Raw genomic sequence first — 15,949 nt, forward strand, 5'->3', positions numbered from 1 at the left:
ATTATTCTCATAGTCTATATACATTTCCTATGTCAAATAACCCGCTGAAACTATCTTTTTTTTTTGCATAAAGAATTAAGAAAATTGGGTGATTGAATACATTTACTCCCCTCCCATCCATCTCGCCACAAAGAAAAGAAAAGAAACCTATCGCCAGATCAAAGGGGAATATGAACCGAGTCAAAATATTGACAATGCAAGGAAAGGAACGAAAAAAAGAGTGGGTGAAAAGTATGGAATACCCATCAAACAGCTCTCACTGGAAACTCAGGTTGGCTAAGATATCCTTGGTCTGTTGGCTGATGGGACCGATCTCCTGCATCTCCTGCATATCTTCCAGGACTGCATTGTATGTTTTGCCGAGACCATCGGCGACGTGAGTGCGATTCCATTCTCCACGTTTGTGCCATACATAGTCCATCAGATTGGTGTTGATTTGTTCCAGCTGCTCTACTGAGAAGCCGCTAGTTGACAGGGTTAGCTGCGTGTGCAGACGCTCGACAACATCAAGATCTAGGACGAATGGCTCATGGGGCTCTTCATTCAGGATAGCTTGCAGATTATCCGAAGCATTGGATGCTGACATGTTGGGTGCATCAAACAGTGGGGGCTGTGGCTTCGACTGCGACTGGCTTGCATTCAAACCACTGTTCTCCTGGGTATCTGCATTGCTAAGCAGTGAGTCCCGCGGATGTGGAGAAGGCTGACTGCTGTCATTTTGCTGGGTGTCCGGCAAGTGGTCTTCCTGTGATACACGATCGGGGTATGGAGTAAGGTCGGGGTATTCGGTTCTGGAGATGTGAGGGCTTTGGGTATGGTAGGTTTGATTTGACAGATGCTCGGACGATTTCTTATCAGAAGTCGTCTGAGTAGTGGATGCTTCATTGGTGTAATCAGCTGGCTGAGATCCCGGGGCCATTGGAGTTATGGGGCCTCGCTGAGAGAAGCTAGAAAGGCCAGATTCTCGACGAATCTGTTGAGAAGGTGCAGTGTGGGAATAAGGAGGCTTCGGCTGCGCAGATGGCCCGAATGAGCTTCCCTGAGTGTCTTTGCTGCCTGAGTGATCATCAGAATTGGACATGAAAATGTCGCCGTCTCCATCTCCATGGGTACCATTGCTCACGCCGACAGCATGGGAACCAATCTCGTTGAGATCCGAGCCACCGGTTTGATGATCTCCATTGCCGAAACTCTTGAATTGGGATGTGGGGGTCACGGGGCGCGAAGCTGCTTTTTTATTATCTCCATTGTCGGGGGACGACTCGCCGAGTTGAATTGGGCCAGTCGGTAGGCCCGATTCAGTGCCATGTGACACATTGGGAGGCTCAGGAATGTGAGCTGCGTTCTCCACCTGGACACGTTTCTCACGCTCCGCCGCCTCCTTTTCGCGAGCTATTTCACGCAGATAAACCTGCTCACATTCTGCCATAAGAGCTGGTTCGGCTAACATAACACCGGCGATATCAACCTCGACATTAGTCAAAAGTTCGCTCGACCGCAGGATGCGTTCCGGGTCACCAGTCTGACGAGCATCTTTGGCCATTCGTTTTATATCCGCCACAAAGTCGACGGCGCGTTTGTAATATCCATTTGCAAGGCGTTTCTCAATTGTCACAATCTCCATGTTGTAGTAGAACTTCCCAGTGGCAGTTTCCCGAAGACCCAACACACCATGTTTGTCGTATGCTTTTTCATAAGGTCGGAACATATTTTGTTGATCCGGGGGAAGATCACTAGTAACAATATTGGGATCTTCTTCTTCCCACAAGTATCGGATTTGGGATTCATCGATCACCCCCGACCTGAAACGCTTGTACCTCTTCACTTGATCCATGATAGGTTGAATTCGAGTTTTCAAAAGATTCAAGGATATGTAATCTTTCTTCCTCTGAGCCTTGATCTCCTCTTTGGTAAGTTCTGCCTCGGGCTTGGGAGGAGGGGGTGGAGCAACTTCCAATTTTTCTAGCTGGCGAAGCTTGCGGTTTTCCGGGTTTGGGAATCCTTTCGGGGGGGTCTTGACGAATTCGATGATTTTCCCAAAGAATTCACGACGCGCATCATGATTTGGAGCAGAGAGATCATACAGGTTCTTCTTAGAAAAGCCGAACATGTTCTTTAGTAGGCCATCATCCACTTCCTCTTCTTGTGATTCAAGGATACCAAGCAAAAGAACTGGATCAGAAGGTGGCACCGACCGCAGAAGACCCATGAAGGTAGAAATAACGGTAGGTCCGACAGTCTGGAACCATAGTTGAATGTTGGGGATGTAAATCACACTTGGCTTGTGTCGCTTGACTTCTGTGAATAGCTGAATCACAGCTGCCTCTGGGGAGCGGGTTGAGTCGCTCAGCAAAGTGGGCAGATCGAAGGCCTGCACGTGGAGGCCCTCAAACACATGTAGTAACGCGGCCGCTAGGTATTGCTGGCCCATGCCGTGGGGCCCCCGAAGGAGCAGTCGGGGTCGGAAGACACGCGAGCGATCAAACTCCTGCAAAAGGAGCTCTCGGGTGAAGCCTGCACCATCATTAGGCTCCTCATATTGAGCCTCCTCGAGAGCAGTGAGTTTCTTTCGTTGTGGAAGAATCTCGGACAACAAAGATTTGATTTCGGATAATGGTTGACGAAGCAGTGGTTCAATGCTCGGGGGAAGGGCAGTCGCGCCAGATGAGGTAGACCGCTCTGAAGAGGGCACCATCTTCTTGATTGCTAGCATGAAATCTTTGGGAGCCACGTCGATTGTCTTCGGATCAATCACAAGCTTTTGGTCTGATTTGTAGATTTGTGGGTATCTTCTTTGTACCGCATTGATTGCAGCCTCAGTGCAAAGTGCTCGCAAGTCAGCACCGCCATAACCCTTTGTCATATCCGCTAGTTCGTCTTTGATCTTGGCCGGAAGAGGAGGATCCCATTCCTTGGTGTGAATGTCTAGAATGGCACGACGTGCCTCGATATTAGGCAGCGAGAAATAAAATTCACGATCGAAACGACCAGGGCGGCGAAGAGCAGGATCAACAGAATCAGGTCGATTGGTAGCGCCGATGACAACTACTTGACCACGACCATCCATGCCGTCCATCAGGGCAAGTAAGGTCGAGACAATCGAGGCATGGATCTGTTCTTGTTTACTCGATCTCACGGGAGCCAAACCTGATGTAGAATATTAGTGACTGCAAACAATGCATTCAGAAGGGACTGTCTTACCGTCAATCTCATCAAAGAAGATAATACTAGGCTGGTTCTTACGAGCTTCTTCGAAAAGAAGCCGAAGTTGTCGCTCAGCCTCACCGACCCATTTGCTCAATGCATCCGCACCCTTTCTCATGTAGAATGTGACTTTGCGTCCTTCTGAGCTAACACTGTTGGCTAGAGCCCGAGCCATGAGCGTCTTTCCGGTACCAGGAGGACCGTGGAATAAAACACCACGAGGGGGAGTAATTTTGAAACGCTGGAATATTTCTGGGTACAGCAGCGGCAAAGAAACCATTTCTTTCAACTGATCGATGTGCCCTTGCAAACCACCAACGTGGTCAAAGTTGACATTCATGTCAACCCCCAGGGGATCCGCGTCAGCCAAAGCCTGCTTGTTATTGAACTTGCCGAGGTTTGCAGGCGTGCCGGAGGAGTTCTGAGCAGGGTCAGCCGACTGGTTGTGGGTAGCTGCAACTCCAACACCAGGAACAAGACCGGTGCGATTTGGCTGTTGGGCACCTTCGTCATCACTGCTATCGCTGTCAGCTCCTCCGACCGCAGTAGGGCCGCCAGGAACACCGAGAATTGCTGAATTACCACCGCCGCCGAATGGGCCCAATGTGGAGAACAAGGTACGCTGCCAGCCTCCACCTCCACGACCACGCCGCGATGGAGAGCCGGTCACTTCGTTGTCGGTGTCATCATTAGGTTGAAGCATTTCAGGTCGAATAATGCGATAATCAACGTTCTTTCGGTTGCGACGTGGTTTCTCGTACACGACTGTTTGCTTCGCACGGCGACGGGCACGGCCAGTAAGGTCTTCCAGTTCTTCCGCGAGTTCTTCTGCTTCCTCTGTGGGCGCACGAGTTCGGGAAGGTCGTTGGCGCAGGCCAGGGCGCCGACTGGCAGAGCTATCCTCGGCTTCCTCGCGAGCTTGAATTTCTTTGCGGGGAGAGGCACGCGATTCAGGCTCCGAGTCTTCCTCCTCATCATTCGATGGCTCCTCCTCTGGCTCGAAGTCACTTTCTTCGTCTTTGCTTTTGCGCTGTGAGCTTCGAGACGGCTGCTTACGACTGGACCGACGTAGCTGTGATTCCTCAGTTGTTTCTGCGTCTTGAGTGGCATTCTCCTCGGGGCCCTGCTCGTGGGAGAGCCTGCCTCGTTGCCGAGTTGTTGGGAGTTCCTCATTGTGTTCGGAATGATCATTTTCTGCATCGCCATTTTCTGATTCAGGGACGACGTCTTCATCCGGCATTTCTTCGTCAATTGGTTCATGCTGTCCGTCATTTACTGGCAATGTATCACCCTCAGCCCCGCCTTGAGGCACGTCACTTTCCACTACCTCCATTTGTGATCCCTGAATAGTCGTTTCGTTGATAACTTCCTCGTCATGCTCTTCAGTGCCTTCAGCATCTTCATCTTCTTCATCGATGATTGTGCGCTTAGCAATGCGGTCGACTCTGGCAATGCGACGAGATGGGGTTGGTATTTCAGCTTCCGGAGTATGTGTACCTCGCTCAACGGTGTGTATGTGGCGACCAGAGTTGGTAAGGGCGTAGATATCCTCTGAAGCGTCACGGGTACGGCGGGTTACACGTTTAGAGAAAGCCAAGTAATTGGGTGGGAGCTTCAACTTAATGACAGTGCTCTTGCGCGGAGAAGGAGCTCGAGTCTCATTCTCACCATCATCGTTGAGCGGATCTTCATCTGAATCGGGTTCCTCGTAGTGCGGGCGACGGCTCTGAGTGGTTCGTCGACGCGCCGTTCCTCTAACATTGCGTTCAACTTCCTCCTCCTCCTCCGATTCTTCTTCCATCTCGTCGAAATCGAAATCCTCGGACAGGTCTTCATCGTCCGAGGTGAGACCGTCATCTGAGTCGCGCCGTCTCCTCTTTGGGGCTTGCCGCGACTTTTTCTTGGGGCTAGCCTTCGACTTCCGGCCGGTCGAACGCGAATAGCGAGCGTGGTCGCTGTAGTCCTCATCGTCGGAGTCGGACTTATTGGCGACCTCGTCCAGGGTACGCTTTGCGCCACGAGCCATAGCGCAGTTCGGTTAGGGGATCACTTTAAAACCACAAAAGTCAGCACAAACCGTATCAATTTGAGCAATACAACGAGCACACAGCGGAAGGGATCAAAAGCCAAGATAACGAGCAAGACAGAAAGAGGTAAGAAGGCGGGTCATCGACGTTGCGCGATGCGGACAAGAGGGACCACACTTACGAATGGTTCAGTTGTCGCCAGCAACAGCTGGACCACTCGGTCAAATAGAAAGAATCTGCCTGTCACAGTAGCAACCTTGACACTTTCTTCCCGACAATTGCTGATCAATATGTTAGCGGAGACGGCACGGTGGTGGAGCGCAATTGGGCCAGAGGTGGAAGGGTCTCACGGACTCGGGAACGCGTGGGAAAACAAAAGTGTTGGAAATCTGTCAGCCACCAGGACAAATGCGCAATACACGAGAAGAATTGAAAGTAAAAGAAAGTAGAAGACGATGGGAACTCGACAAACAAAGACTTCAGGGAAGAAGGGCGGAAGGACTCGCGCTCATTGGGGCTGACTGCCTGAATGGATCAGCCACTTATTGTGGCGCACCACAATTAGTCAACAAAGCGCACGTGCCGCAATCTCTCAATGGGGGGGAATTGCTTCAATAGCCATCATCACCCTTCAGCCCATGAATCAAGCCCTCATGAATCAAGCTATTGTAGTGCTCCATTCTATTCCTGAATTGATCAAATGGATTGTTTTAATCATTTTGATGCCCCAATACTGCAATATGCAGGATCGTGAGTGGTGGGGGGAATGACAAGATACAATGATGACAGGAGGTGTCAGAGGGCAATTTGGGACATGAAGAAGACGAGAATAGGGCCCTTTGTTTTTTCCCTTTCCGTTGCCTTTTTTTCTGCGACGCTTTCGACTGGACCTGATATCATGTGCTGCTGACTCAGCAGTGGCTCGTGCCCAGCCCTGAAGATCTACAGGACATCCAAGCCACCTAAGATATTGTCGTCTTTTGGCAATTTGCCATATTTTAGATCTCCTGCTTTCATATAATGTTCTATTGATTTTATCTCACTCATGTCGCAATACAGCACCGATGAAAGCTATATAGACTGGTCTTCCACCCATTATGGACCGTCGCCCTCAGCGCATCTCTTATGTCGCCCGTCTCTCTTTCGGTGTAGTCAACTCGCTAGAAGCTCATGCAAAATGCGCACCCAGCAGTACAGTGCCCGACTCGCATGCTTTGTCCAGGATACTCGCGTTTTCCACCGCAGCTACAGCTCCGCCCGTAGCAACCACCTCGCCCAGCACAATCCTTGACCAGTTCTTCCCGCATATGCCATTTGAGATTCGCTCGTAATGATTCATAGGCAAGCTTTATAAGTCCACTGGGAATTCTGTAGTTCCATTTGTAGAGCTTTTACTCCTGAAACCAATATCTCTTTCGGAGCGCCTCTTGCTCTTCGTCCAATTTCTAGAGCTATGCTTCGTGTTCGTCTGTGTTATTTATTTTTCGGAGTGTGCGGCTCTTTGCTTTCGATGTTTCCTCCTGCTGGACAAGCTCAAGGGTATAGCAATCACCAATGATAAGCTATACGAGGAGATTGAGCTGACAATGAGCTTCTTGGTTGCCTTTCTATACAAAAATTTGGACCGTTATGGATATATTCCATTTTCTACATGTTCCGATAACTTCTATCCGTGAAGTCTCTGTTTCGCAGACTATAATGGAGGACATGCTTTGGGGGACGATTTACTTGTATAGCAAGTTAACTTCTAAGGTTGGACTACACATTATATATCACATTATTCGATGGTCAGGCGCCGACGACCAAGAATATAAAACCTGTCTTATTAGCAGATGACCATCGAATAAACTGAAAGCTGGTAAAAATACTTTTGTTTGATAATAGATATAAACATCAGAATGATAGACTATGTAGGCTTACAATGTCACAAAGTCACTTGGGGATAATCAAAGTACTATTCTTTCAACCCCATTTCTAGTAGACGTATGCCAGTTAAAAAATGAGTTACTTAGCTTTTGTGTCGACTTAATTCTTGAACTACTTTGTAGTTAGAACTATAATGAAAAAGAGAATAAATTGACACCTGAGGGATCAACGCCAAGACCACCATACCTGAAATGGAACGCGAACTTCAACATCACCCTGGCTCGTCTCTTCGGATGTCAAAGATAAAGAGGGCAATAACTGCTTTAAATCACAATATGTTTTCACACTCAGCTCGTCGTTTTACACCGACTGTGATGTCTTTCCAATCCGTTCGAGCTCCTGTGAGCCGACGCACCTTCACCTCCACACAAGCCATATTCAACTCATCTCAGAAGCCAAGTGCATATAAGGAAGGTGTATGTATAGGTTTTTTTAAGACTGCAGTATAGATTGCAAATCTCTAATTTTCGACTTAGATGAACCAATACCGAACCTTTACTGGCCCCTTCGCCAAGGTCTTCTTGGGGGGCGTGTTCGTCTATCAAGTCCTTTATTGGACCTGGTTGAAATTGGAGATGGATGAGATCAAGGTGGCAAAGAATGGTGAGATCCAAAAAAAATTTAATGCATTGCTCCATCTGCACGTTGCTTACACTTCTTGCAGAGAAAGTGGCCGTACTAGAGAAAGAGGCACGGGAGTTGACTAGCACCCAGAAATGAATACGATCTTGAGAAAGTCTTGAGATAACCTGTACCATATCATGTTTATCGATGCTCAGCACCATATTATATTGTGGCTTTCAATAATACCATGGCTCCAGAATTGGAGATACACTGTCTTGGATGAACCCAATAAACCAAAAATTGCAGACTATTCTTATTATATTACGGCACCAGGGTGCCAATATTCAAAAATGTGATATGTCATGCCGCAGCATACTTGCGTTTCCGCTCGCCGGTTACTGCAGCCTTCTGACTGTGGTCAAAAGTCTGCACGGCAAGATCTTTGGTCTGATCCATCTCGTCTCGATCGAGCGACGAAGATGGGAATCGCCAGTCCTGACCTCTTTCTCCTTTCTTGAAATGCTCAATATCAATATGATTGAACCTTTCATCTGAGGCCTCGGGGCCATGATTCCTTAGCGGGACTCTGCAGTTGCAGAAGCCACACCAGAAATGCGACTGGCCCGCCAGATCGAGCCGGTTATTGCCAGCTGAAGCTGCAACTTGATATTCATGAACCCCATGCTGGTGCAGGTGATGGGTATATGTTTCGGGTCGATAGAACAGTCGTTCGCATGAGGCGCCTGTTTGCACATCATGTTCTGTGCAGAACCAACTTGGCACACTGAGATGCTGGGAGCTCTCGTGGCGTTTCCAATCGGCTTTGCTGCCAAATGACTTGGCACAGTGAGGGAATGTACAGCCATATGGTCGTTCGTGACGCTTTTGGTGCTTCCTGATCACGTCCATGGTTAATACAGTGATAAGAGCACGGAAGGGTTTGGAGATGGCTTACTTCATTTCACAGCGGAGCCGGGTCTGCTTTGGACACGCGTCACATTGGAACCAGCCACGTTTTTCGGTATCAGGCTCTTGTGCGGTAACTTCGTTGTCGTCGGATAACCGTTCCAAGGCCACCGAAAGCACTTTTTGCAGCATTTGTCGCTGAGGCTGGGAAAGCTGAGCAGCGTCGGCTTCAAGGTCAACCCCCTCATCGGTATGCTGACTTGATCTCCGACCGCGATTGTTCATCATTTTCGTCATGGCGTTGATTAAATTATCAGCTGCATCTGTAACCGATCCATCAGGCCTTGTGATTCCGCGTTCAGCAGAGGCTTGACTTGTTGATAGGCCGAGAGAGGCAAAAGCGGGGAATTGAGAAGGTACAGAGTCTGTGAGAGACGGCGTACCATACTGAGGGGGTCTCGGTGTGGCAGCACCAAATGTGAAGATATCAGTCTTCTGTTGTGACGTCGAACTGTATTCTAGGTCGATATCTGCGGCAGACTGTATGGACATTTCGTCGTCTTGCGCTTCGAATACTGAACTATCTCTTGGGCTACGGTTGTCGAGGCTCTGTTCTGGTTGGCGGAGGATGACTTTCTCGTACCAATCCATAGACCTAGTCATAAATTAGTGGTTGGAACATTGGATATCTCTTTTTCAAACTCACTTTTTTAAGAGCGCTTCACCATCCTCTTCATGATGCATCCGGTTCAGGTGTTGCTTGAAGTTATCGAGGCGCGGCCACCTCTTGTTCGGGCGCGGGCAGTTTGTCCCGAAGCACATGTACATCATTTTAGGCCCACGCTCGGGCTCTTTATTGTGAACACATTTTTTATGACGGGCAAGATCATTAATGGTACCAAATCCGTCCTTCCGTGGGCAGTTTGGCACGTCGCACTTGAAGAGTTTCTTGTGACGAGCCTCGTGTTTCCTGTGGAGGTTAATCTCCTGCCATCTCAATGCTCAAATTTCAAAAGGACATACCTCTTGTCCGAAGGACATTTCCCGACCCACTTGCACGATGGATGCTCGCATCGCATTGAGGTATCAACCAACTGTGACGGCGAGGCCACAAACTCCGATGTATACGATGCCTCAGACACAGACCCATACTTGAGGCGGCCAAACGAAGGCCCAGACTCGGCAGATATATTGTCTGCCGTGTCCATCTGTGGGCTCGATGAATCCATGCTGTACGAAGAGGCAACAGCCGATTGCGTTGTACAGCTAGTCCCACCGTATCCGGAATCAGCAGAGTGATAGCTATCCATATACTGGCTTCCAGTCTCAGACGGCTCGCTATAATGTTGTGAGAAACAGCAGTCCTGATCGGGTATCTGGACAGGCATGTTCATGTGCGAGATGGAGGTGGCCGGGACACCGGTGGCCAGCAGCGGATTCCAAGCATCTTGATCGCCCGTCAGACGGGAGTGAGTGTATTGGGAGTAGTGTGTAGGCCACTGGTTTAAGAGTGAATGGTTAAGTGTTGGATCAAGTGATCCGAGTTGGAGATCTAATAGTGGATTTGCGACGTCGAAGGGGATATTTGAGGATTTAGGATCCGATGAATCCTGTCCTTCATGTCCAACCATGATGCCTTGAAGAATATCTGTGGAGTCATTCCAGCCCAGCTGTGTTTCCTATGGGTGGAGTTAGATCGTGAGAATCGGGGGTATAGGAGTAAATAGGGCACAAACCTCCATAGCTATAGAATGTGATATCAAGAAAGTGATAATTTTCTTAAAGAGAGAATTAAGCACCAGTCAAATGGGAGGGGCACAGTATTAAAAGGTTCACGATGCATGCAAATGCCAAACCCTACACGCGACAGACACGCAATCTCCACATCCTCGCCCCAAGCCGGTTCACTTCACCACGCGATAGGCGATTCAAGGGTTGGAATGTGTTAAAACTGCATTAGAAATATGCTCAAAAAAATATATATATAAAGAAAAAAAAGGAAAGAAAAAAAAAAAAAAAAAAGCAATACAGAAATTAAAAGAGGTAAAAGCTAAGACAAAGTTCACCCTCGCGTGTTGCCAGCGTGGAATGCAACATGTCATCCCTTGATTGCACAGCCCCCCCTCCAACACCTTTCACCCGGGTAAATACTCCTTGACCAGGGCTAAAGTTGTGATAAAATCTTCCATATCAATCATGAGGCTGATAGTCCAATAATGCCCTAAGATCATATTTTTTTTCCATTCCAAGCCTCGTCCGGTTCATGATCGGCGGATGCTCCGTATCCCGGAGCCCCGGGGTTGGTTTAGCCCGCTAACACAATCTTAGATACGTAGTATACACGTATCACACTACCACAGCCACGCACATAGACAATGTCGTTAGTCCCCCTGCACGAGGCATGCAAGACAACTCTAGACTATCATGAAGATCCTACGATATGCTCTCAAAAGGAAGGAGGAGCTGCAAGGAAGTAAGGACCAAATTGGGCTGTGACAGGACAGACGATCGGCATGGTTGATCGGCGGCGATATTGGCTTGCCATGTTCATTGCGCAAGGGATAAATAAGATGAATGCACACGTTTATACGAAGTACGCGAGAGCATATTATGTAGCTTCGGATTTAGGAGTCAAGGGGGTTTGACTTTGAAACGAGCTGAGTATTTGAATTTATCTTAAATGACAAAGTAGGTACTCCGTCTCACATGACTATCTTCACCTGGGCAAAATTTAGGTGTGGACTTGATGTTATGAACCATGGAACCATGTGCAAGAGTGGGAACACCCTAGTACAGAAGAGGAAAAGCCAAAACATAAATTTGATCTCTCATATGCCATGCACATCGCCGGTTAGCCAAATACGCCATTCGGTCTGAAACAAAATTCTTGAGCGCCCGAAATATGTACAGGTATATTGCACTTAAAAAAGAAGAGGGAGCATCTCAAATCATCATAGTCATCATTCCAGAGTTGCATAAGATTGGGACTTGCTTGCATAGCTCTCCTGAATAAAATAAAAGTAGAGGAATTCCCCCTAGTGATCACGCGCCATCTGTTACAATGCAGCTGATGTGAAAGAATTGAAAACAGAACAGAGAAGGGGAATAGGCAGTGAAAAGAAAGAGGAAAAAGGAAAAAAAAAAAAAAAAAAAGGGGGGGGGGGGGGGGGGGGAATATAACTTAAAGTCGTTCACTTGGTATAAATGCGCCTACCATCCTCACGAGCTGGGTGGGTTTCAGTGGTCTTATGTTGGCTTAAAAAAGGCGATCTCAAGGGAGCATCGTATCTCTAATCACATTTGGGAGGGACATCCAGAAGAGTAGGTCGCAGAAGTGTAGGGGATGTTAGACTCCATGGGTTGGTAAGCCGGGTAATTCCCGTCTACCGGGTACAGAGAGGGATGAGGCAGAAACTGGGTGAGAGGATACGAGTTCTGCAGCATGGGATCTGCCTCTGGAGATCTCGATCTCGGAACGGCGTTATAAGGCGGTGGGTACGTTACTGAGTTCTGATGCAGGGGATAAGCCTGGGCCTGAGCTGGGTGAAGCGTCGTTTGGGCAAATTGGCCTGTCGAGTGTGTGTAGGCTGGGAACTGATCAGGGACAAGAGAGTCTGTGATGGACTCGGGCTCCTGTGAAAGTTCGCCGCCGGATATGGTGGAGTAATCTGTTAGCGGACCGTTGTTGATTGAGAAAGTAGGGTTGACGGGAGTGCTAGTGTTTCGGATCGCATACTGCGGCTGCAGATGGGTGGAGGCCGTTTCAGGTACTTCGTGTCCATGGTGATATGGGGTGACAAAGGGATAGGTTGCCGATGATCCGCGAGTCGGCTCCACTTTACTGGGGTTGGCGACATGGGTTGCAGTGCTGCTCGGCTTCGCTAATCGCAAAACGGGCAGGGCTAGTTGCTCCAGGTGTTTGCCGAGGTGGACTGACAACTTTCTCCACTCATTACAGACATTCCCGCAGAAGCGGCATGGCTCTTCCTGGGGGGCTTGGGTGGTGTCATGCTGACATTCTTCGACCATTTGCCATAATTGCTCAAGCTCCTGCTCTCTTCGGCTATTCGGCACAGCCTCGGGCTCCACAGTGCTGGAGGCTTTACCCGTCTTTTTGATCTTGGGCTCTGGCATTTTATGTTCCCGGACCAAATGCTGAACGAAGTTGTCCTTACGGTAGCATTTGTGGTTGCACTCGGGGAATGCACAGGTCCACCACTCCAGATGCCGGTGCTTCTCATTTTCATGGCGAACCCAATCTGCCTTGCGCTTGAATGACTTAGGCTCGGTGCAGTCGGGGAATGTGCAAGTAAACGGCTGCACATCTTCTTGAACGTGCTTGGACCAGTCGGAAGGTTTTTGGAAGGTTTTTACTTCGAAGCAAATGGGGCACTCAAAGCGCGCAGGAAGACGACTGACTGGCGGAGGGGGAACACCAGGAGGGAACTGTGGCGCGGCTCCCGTACCTTCGCCTGATGTATATTGCTCTTCGTGTCCGTAACTGAAATTTGTCACTTGGAACTGTGTCTGTCCTGCCTCGGGATCGGTTTGGGCCTTGAGATCCTGCAACAGAGTTGGTTGCCCACCCTGAACAGTACAATAGTTGCCAGATTTACATGTGTGATTGGCAGTTGCAATAGAATGCTTCTGTTGCAAACCAACCAAGATCTTGTATCGACGGTTCTGCTCATGTGCTAGGCGGTGAATCAAAGCTGGCTCAAGCCTTGGATTCAACTGCATAATCTGCGATCTGAACCCTTCGATTGTTGGCACTGGGAGACTCTGGATAGCAGGAAAATCCATGACGACGCCTTTCTTATTGCCCGTGTTAATATCGTTCTCATCTTCAGCGCTTCCCGTTTCAGGACCTAGAGGCGAACTTCTGGGTGATTGATCGGCGTCCGAACTAATTCGAGGCGAGGTGATGCTTGGAACTGGTGGACCGCCATGGGTAGTCATAAGATTTATCAGCCCGGGGTTACTTGGTCGGGGAATCTCGCTTCTGCTTCGAACTCGGCCCTTGAATTGAATGTTTAAGGAACTCCTCTCTGGATTTGGTGAGGGTGCAGGTGACACTGCTCGGACAGGCTGGCTACCCCCGACAGCGGCCATTTGGCTGGTCATTGAAAGAATTGCATTACTCAAGCTTGGTGATCGCGAATGACGACGGGGCAAGAACACATTTCGTGGTGAGTAACTCGGCTTTACCGGTGAGTCTTCTGCATCACGCTGCGGAAGCCCGGGGTAGCTATTAGATTGACCGATGGAAAGGTCAGATGCTTGGCGCTTTAACTTTGACGACGCCTGTAGAAATTGACGCTTAAATAGACTGTGGCGTTTCTTCGGTTGTTCGGCAAAGGAAAAATTTGAGAGAGACGTTGTAACATTGATAATACTATTATTATCAATTGTTGCCGCGAGCGATGCCGTTTCGAGATCCCGTACACGTCTGTTAAAAGCTATCATAGCGTCGGTAGAACTGTCCGGCTGCATCGCTTGTGATCTGGGTGTGGGATCGCGAGGGGGGTCATGCCAGGGGTAAAGACAGATACTTTCCTCAGCCTTGGTCGGTGAGAGTGATGAATAGACCTCAGGGGTACTCCGATCATATCTGCCAGGCTCATCGGCGTCGGCTGACGGTTCGTCGGAGTAAGTGCCAATGCTTGCTTGATCTTCGCTGAGGTCTTCGCTGCTTTCATGAACTAATATCCCGGGGCCTGGGAATGACCCGTCTCCGGTACGAGATTTTATATTGAAATAGTCTTCTTGTCTCAAAGGGTGGTCACCGGTACTCCTCGCTCGAAGTCTTCTGGAAACATGACGTGGGCGTGGACGCGGTGGACTAGGCGAGTCCCCGTCAGCGTCACTGTTCGCAACACTCACAGAGACAGACCAGTGGGAAATATCCTCATTTTTCTCGTTCCTTTCTCGCTGAACATAGATGTCATTGGGACTTGACACGAGTTCGTCTCCACGGGAGCTTGGATCAATACCAGCTAGGTGGGTCGATGGGTTTGGAATCCATCCGCCGTCCTTGGATCGCTTGACGGGAGCAGACGAGACCGAGTGATGATCGTCATCGCCTTCGTCTTCCAGCTCGCTTGGATTCGCAGATAGGTGTGTAAAGGAGCTGAGACGTCTTTGCGGTGACATGCTGCGTTCCTTGGGCGAATCGCCTCTCGAGAAGGTTGTAATCTTGAAGACGGGGCTTCTTCCCCTGTTTGCATTTGACGCTAGCCCAGTGGGAAACTCCTCGCTGGGTAAGACACCAAGTCTGGCAGGCTCGGTGTCTGTGTTAGAGACACCGAGGCCAGACTGATATGAGGTGGATATCGGTTGCTGCATGCTAGAATTGCCATGATGTTCTAGAGCTACCGGCGTGGATGATGGATTTGAATTCGGATTATGGTCCGAACTAGTCCACTGAAAAGCATTCGGTGCCATAGATGAACCCCATGCCGGGTCGACGGGCACATTGGCCTCCTCAATCCTGTACGACGGCAGGTCGTCCTCCTGCCAGGTTGAAGCACCCAGTTCGATATCTTTTGGTTCCACGAAGACACTTGTATCAGAAATAGGGGAGGTACAATTGCTTGGGTCGGTATAATCATTTGCTCTCGGGTCCAGATAGCCCTGAATTGTGGAGTCGATCTGTGCGTCCTCGTGAGGGGATGAGCCAGGTCCCGCACTTTGCCCAGGACTCCCCCGCGATGGCGTTAGTCGAATGGCACTGGCCCGAAAGAAGATTTCCTCTGGATCGGATGCGGCTGACAGATAAGGATCGGGAGCATATCGATCTTGGATGGCATCTGGCGATTGCCCCTGAGCGCTGGGTGGGGATCCGCGCGACATGTTCGAATGGCGGTCAGCCTAAGATAGACCGCGAGAACTGGAGGTTTCAAATCAAGCGGATTAAAGAAGCATCGAAGTGTATACTTTATGCAAGCAGGTTTGCAATTATATGCCCAAGTGGTGGTCCAGCTGTGATGTGATGATGCCCTATGGTTATTCTTGAAACTCTCAATACACAAGGTGAGTTTGGATAGATGAGGTCCCAAATAGTGTTAAATTTTGAAAACAGGCAAAGAGTGAAGGAGAAGACTAAAAAGAAAAAAAAAAAGATGATGGGGGCCGAAGATTCGGAGATGAGGGGGGAACAGCTGAACAAGCGCCGGGCGCATCCCCTCCACTTATGATTTTATGCAATGTACCAATACAATCTTTTTTAGCCTGTCAGCCTTAGAAACAGGAATCAAATTGCTCCGCTTTTTCACAGAGCCTCACGGCTCGCAAAAAGGCCCTGTGGCTGTGCGAGTTACATT

The 15,949-nt window shown here is 49.2% G+C and overlaps 4 protein-coding genes across 4 annotated transcripts; 1 reads left to right on the top strand and 3 right to left on the bottom strand.

Moving 5' to 3' along the window:
* Positions 1-256: 256 nt before the first annotated feature.
* On the bottom strand, positions 257-5,230 carry PGRI_009980 (chromatin segregase YTA7; the record flags this gene model as incomplete). The annotated part of the gene is made up of 2 exons (XM_040788711.1): positions 257-3,147; positions 3,202-5,230. 2 exons carry the CDS (start codon positions 5,228-5,230, stop codon positions 257-259), a joined length of 4,920 nt encoding a protein of 1,639 aa, XP_040652483.1.
* Positions 5,231-7,432: 2,202 nt separating this feature from the next.
* Positions 7,433-7,877, top strand: PGRI_009990 (uncharacterized protein; the record flags this gene model as incomplete). The annotated part of the gene is made up of 3 exons (XM_040788712.1): positions 7,433-7,573; positions 7,634-7,760; positions 7,822-7,877. The coding sequence occupies 3 exons, from the start codon at positions 7,433-7,435 to the stop codon at positions 7,875-7,877; spliced, it is 324 nt and encodes a 107-aa protein (XP_040652484.1).
* Positions 7,878-8,081: 204 nt separating this feature from the next.
* PGRI_010000 (putative C2H2 finger domain protein) lies at positions 8,082-10,369 on the bottom strand (the record flags this gene model as incomplete). Its single annotated transcript, XM_040788713.1, has 5 exons — positions 8,082-8,616; positions 8,677-9,282; positions 9,334-9,597; positions 9,651-10,306; positions 10,364-10,369. 5 exons carry the CDS (start codon positions 10,367-10,369, stop codon positions 8,082-8,084), a joined length of 2,067 nt encoding a protein of 688 aa, XP_040652485.1.
* A 1,552-nt stretch (positions 10,370-11,921) lies between these two features.
* PGRI_010010 (putative C2H2 finger domain protein) lies at positions 11,922-15,479 on the bottom strand (the record flags this gene model as incomplete). Its single annotated transcript, XM_040788714.1, has 1 exon — positions 11,922-15,479. The coding sequence occupies one exon, from the start codon at positions 15,477-15,479 to the stop codon at positions 11,922-11,924; it is 3,558 nt and encodes a 1,185-aa protein (XP_040652486.1).
* Positions 15,480-15,949: the final 470 nt, after the last annotated feature.

Source organism: Penicillium griseofulvum (assembly GCF_001561935.1).
Source record: "Penicillium griseofulvum strain PG3 chromosome Unknown contig_79, whole genome shotgun sequence".
NCBI lineage: Eukaryota > Fungi > Ascomycota > Eurotiomycetes > Eurotiales > Aspergillaceae > Penicillium > Penicillium griseofulvum.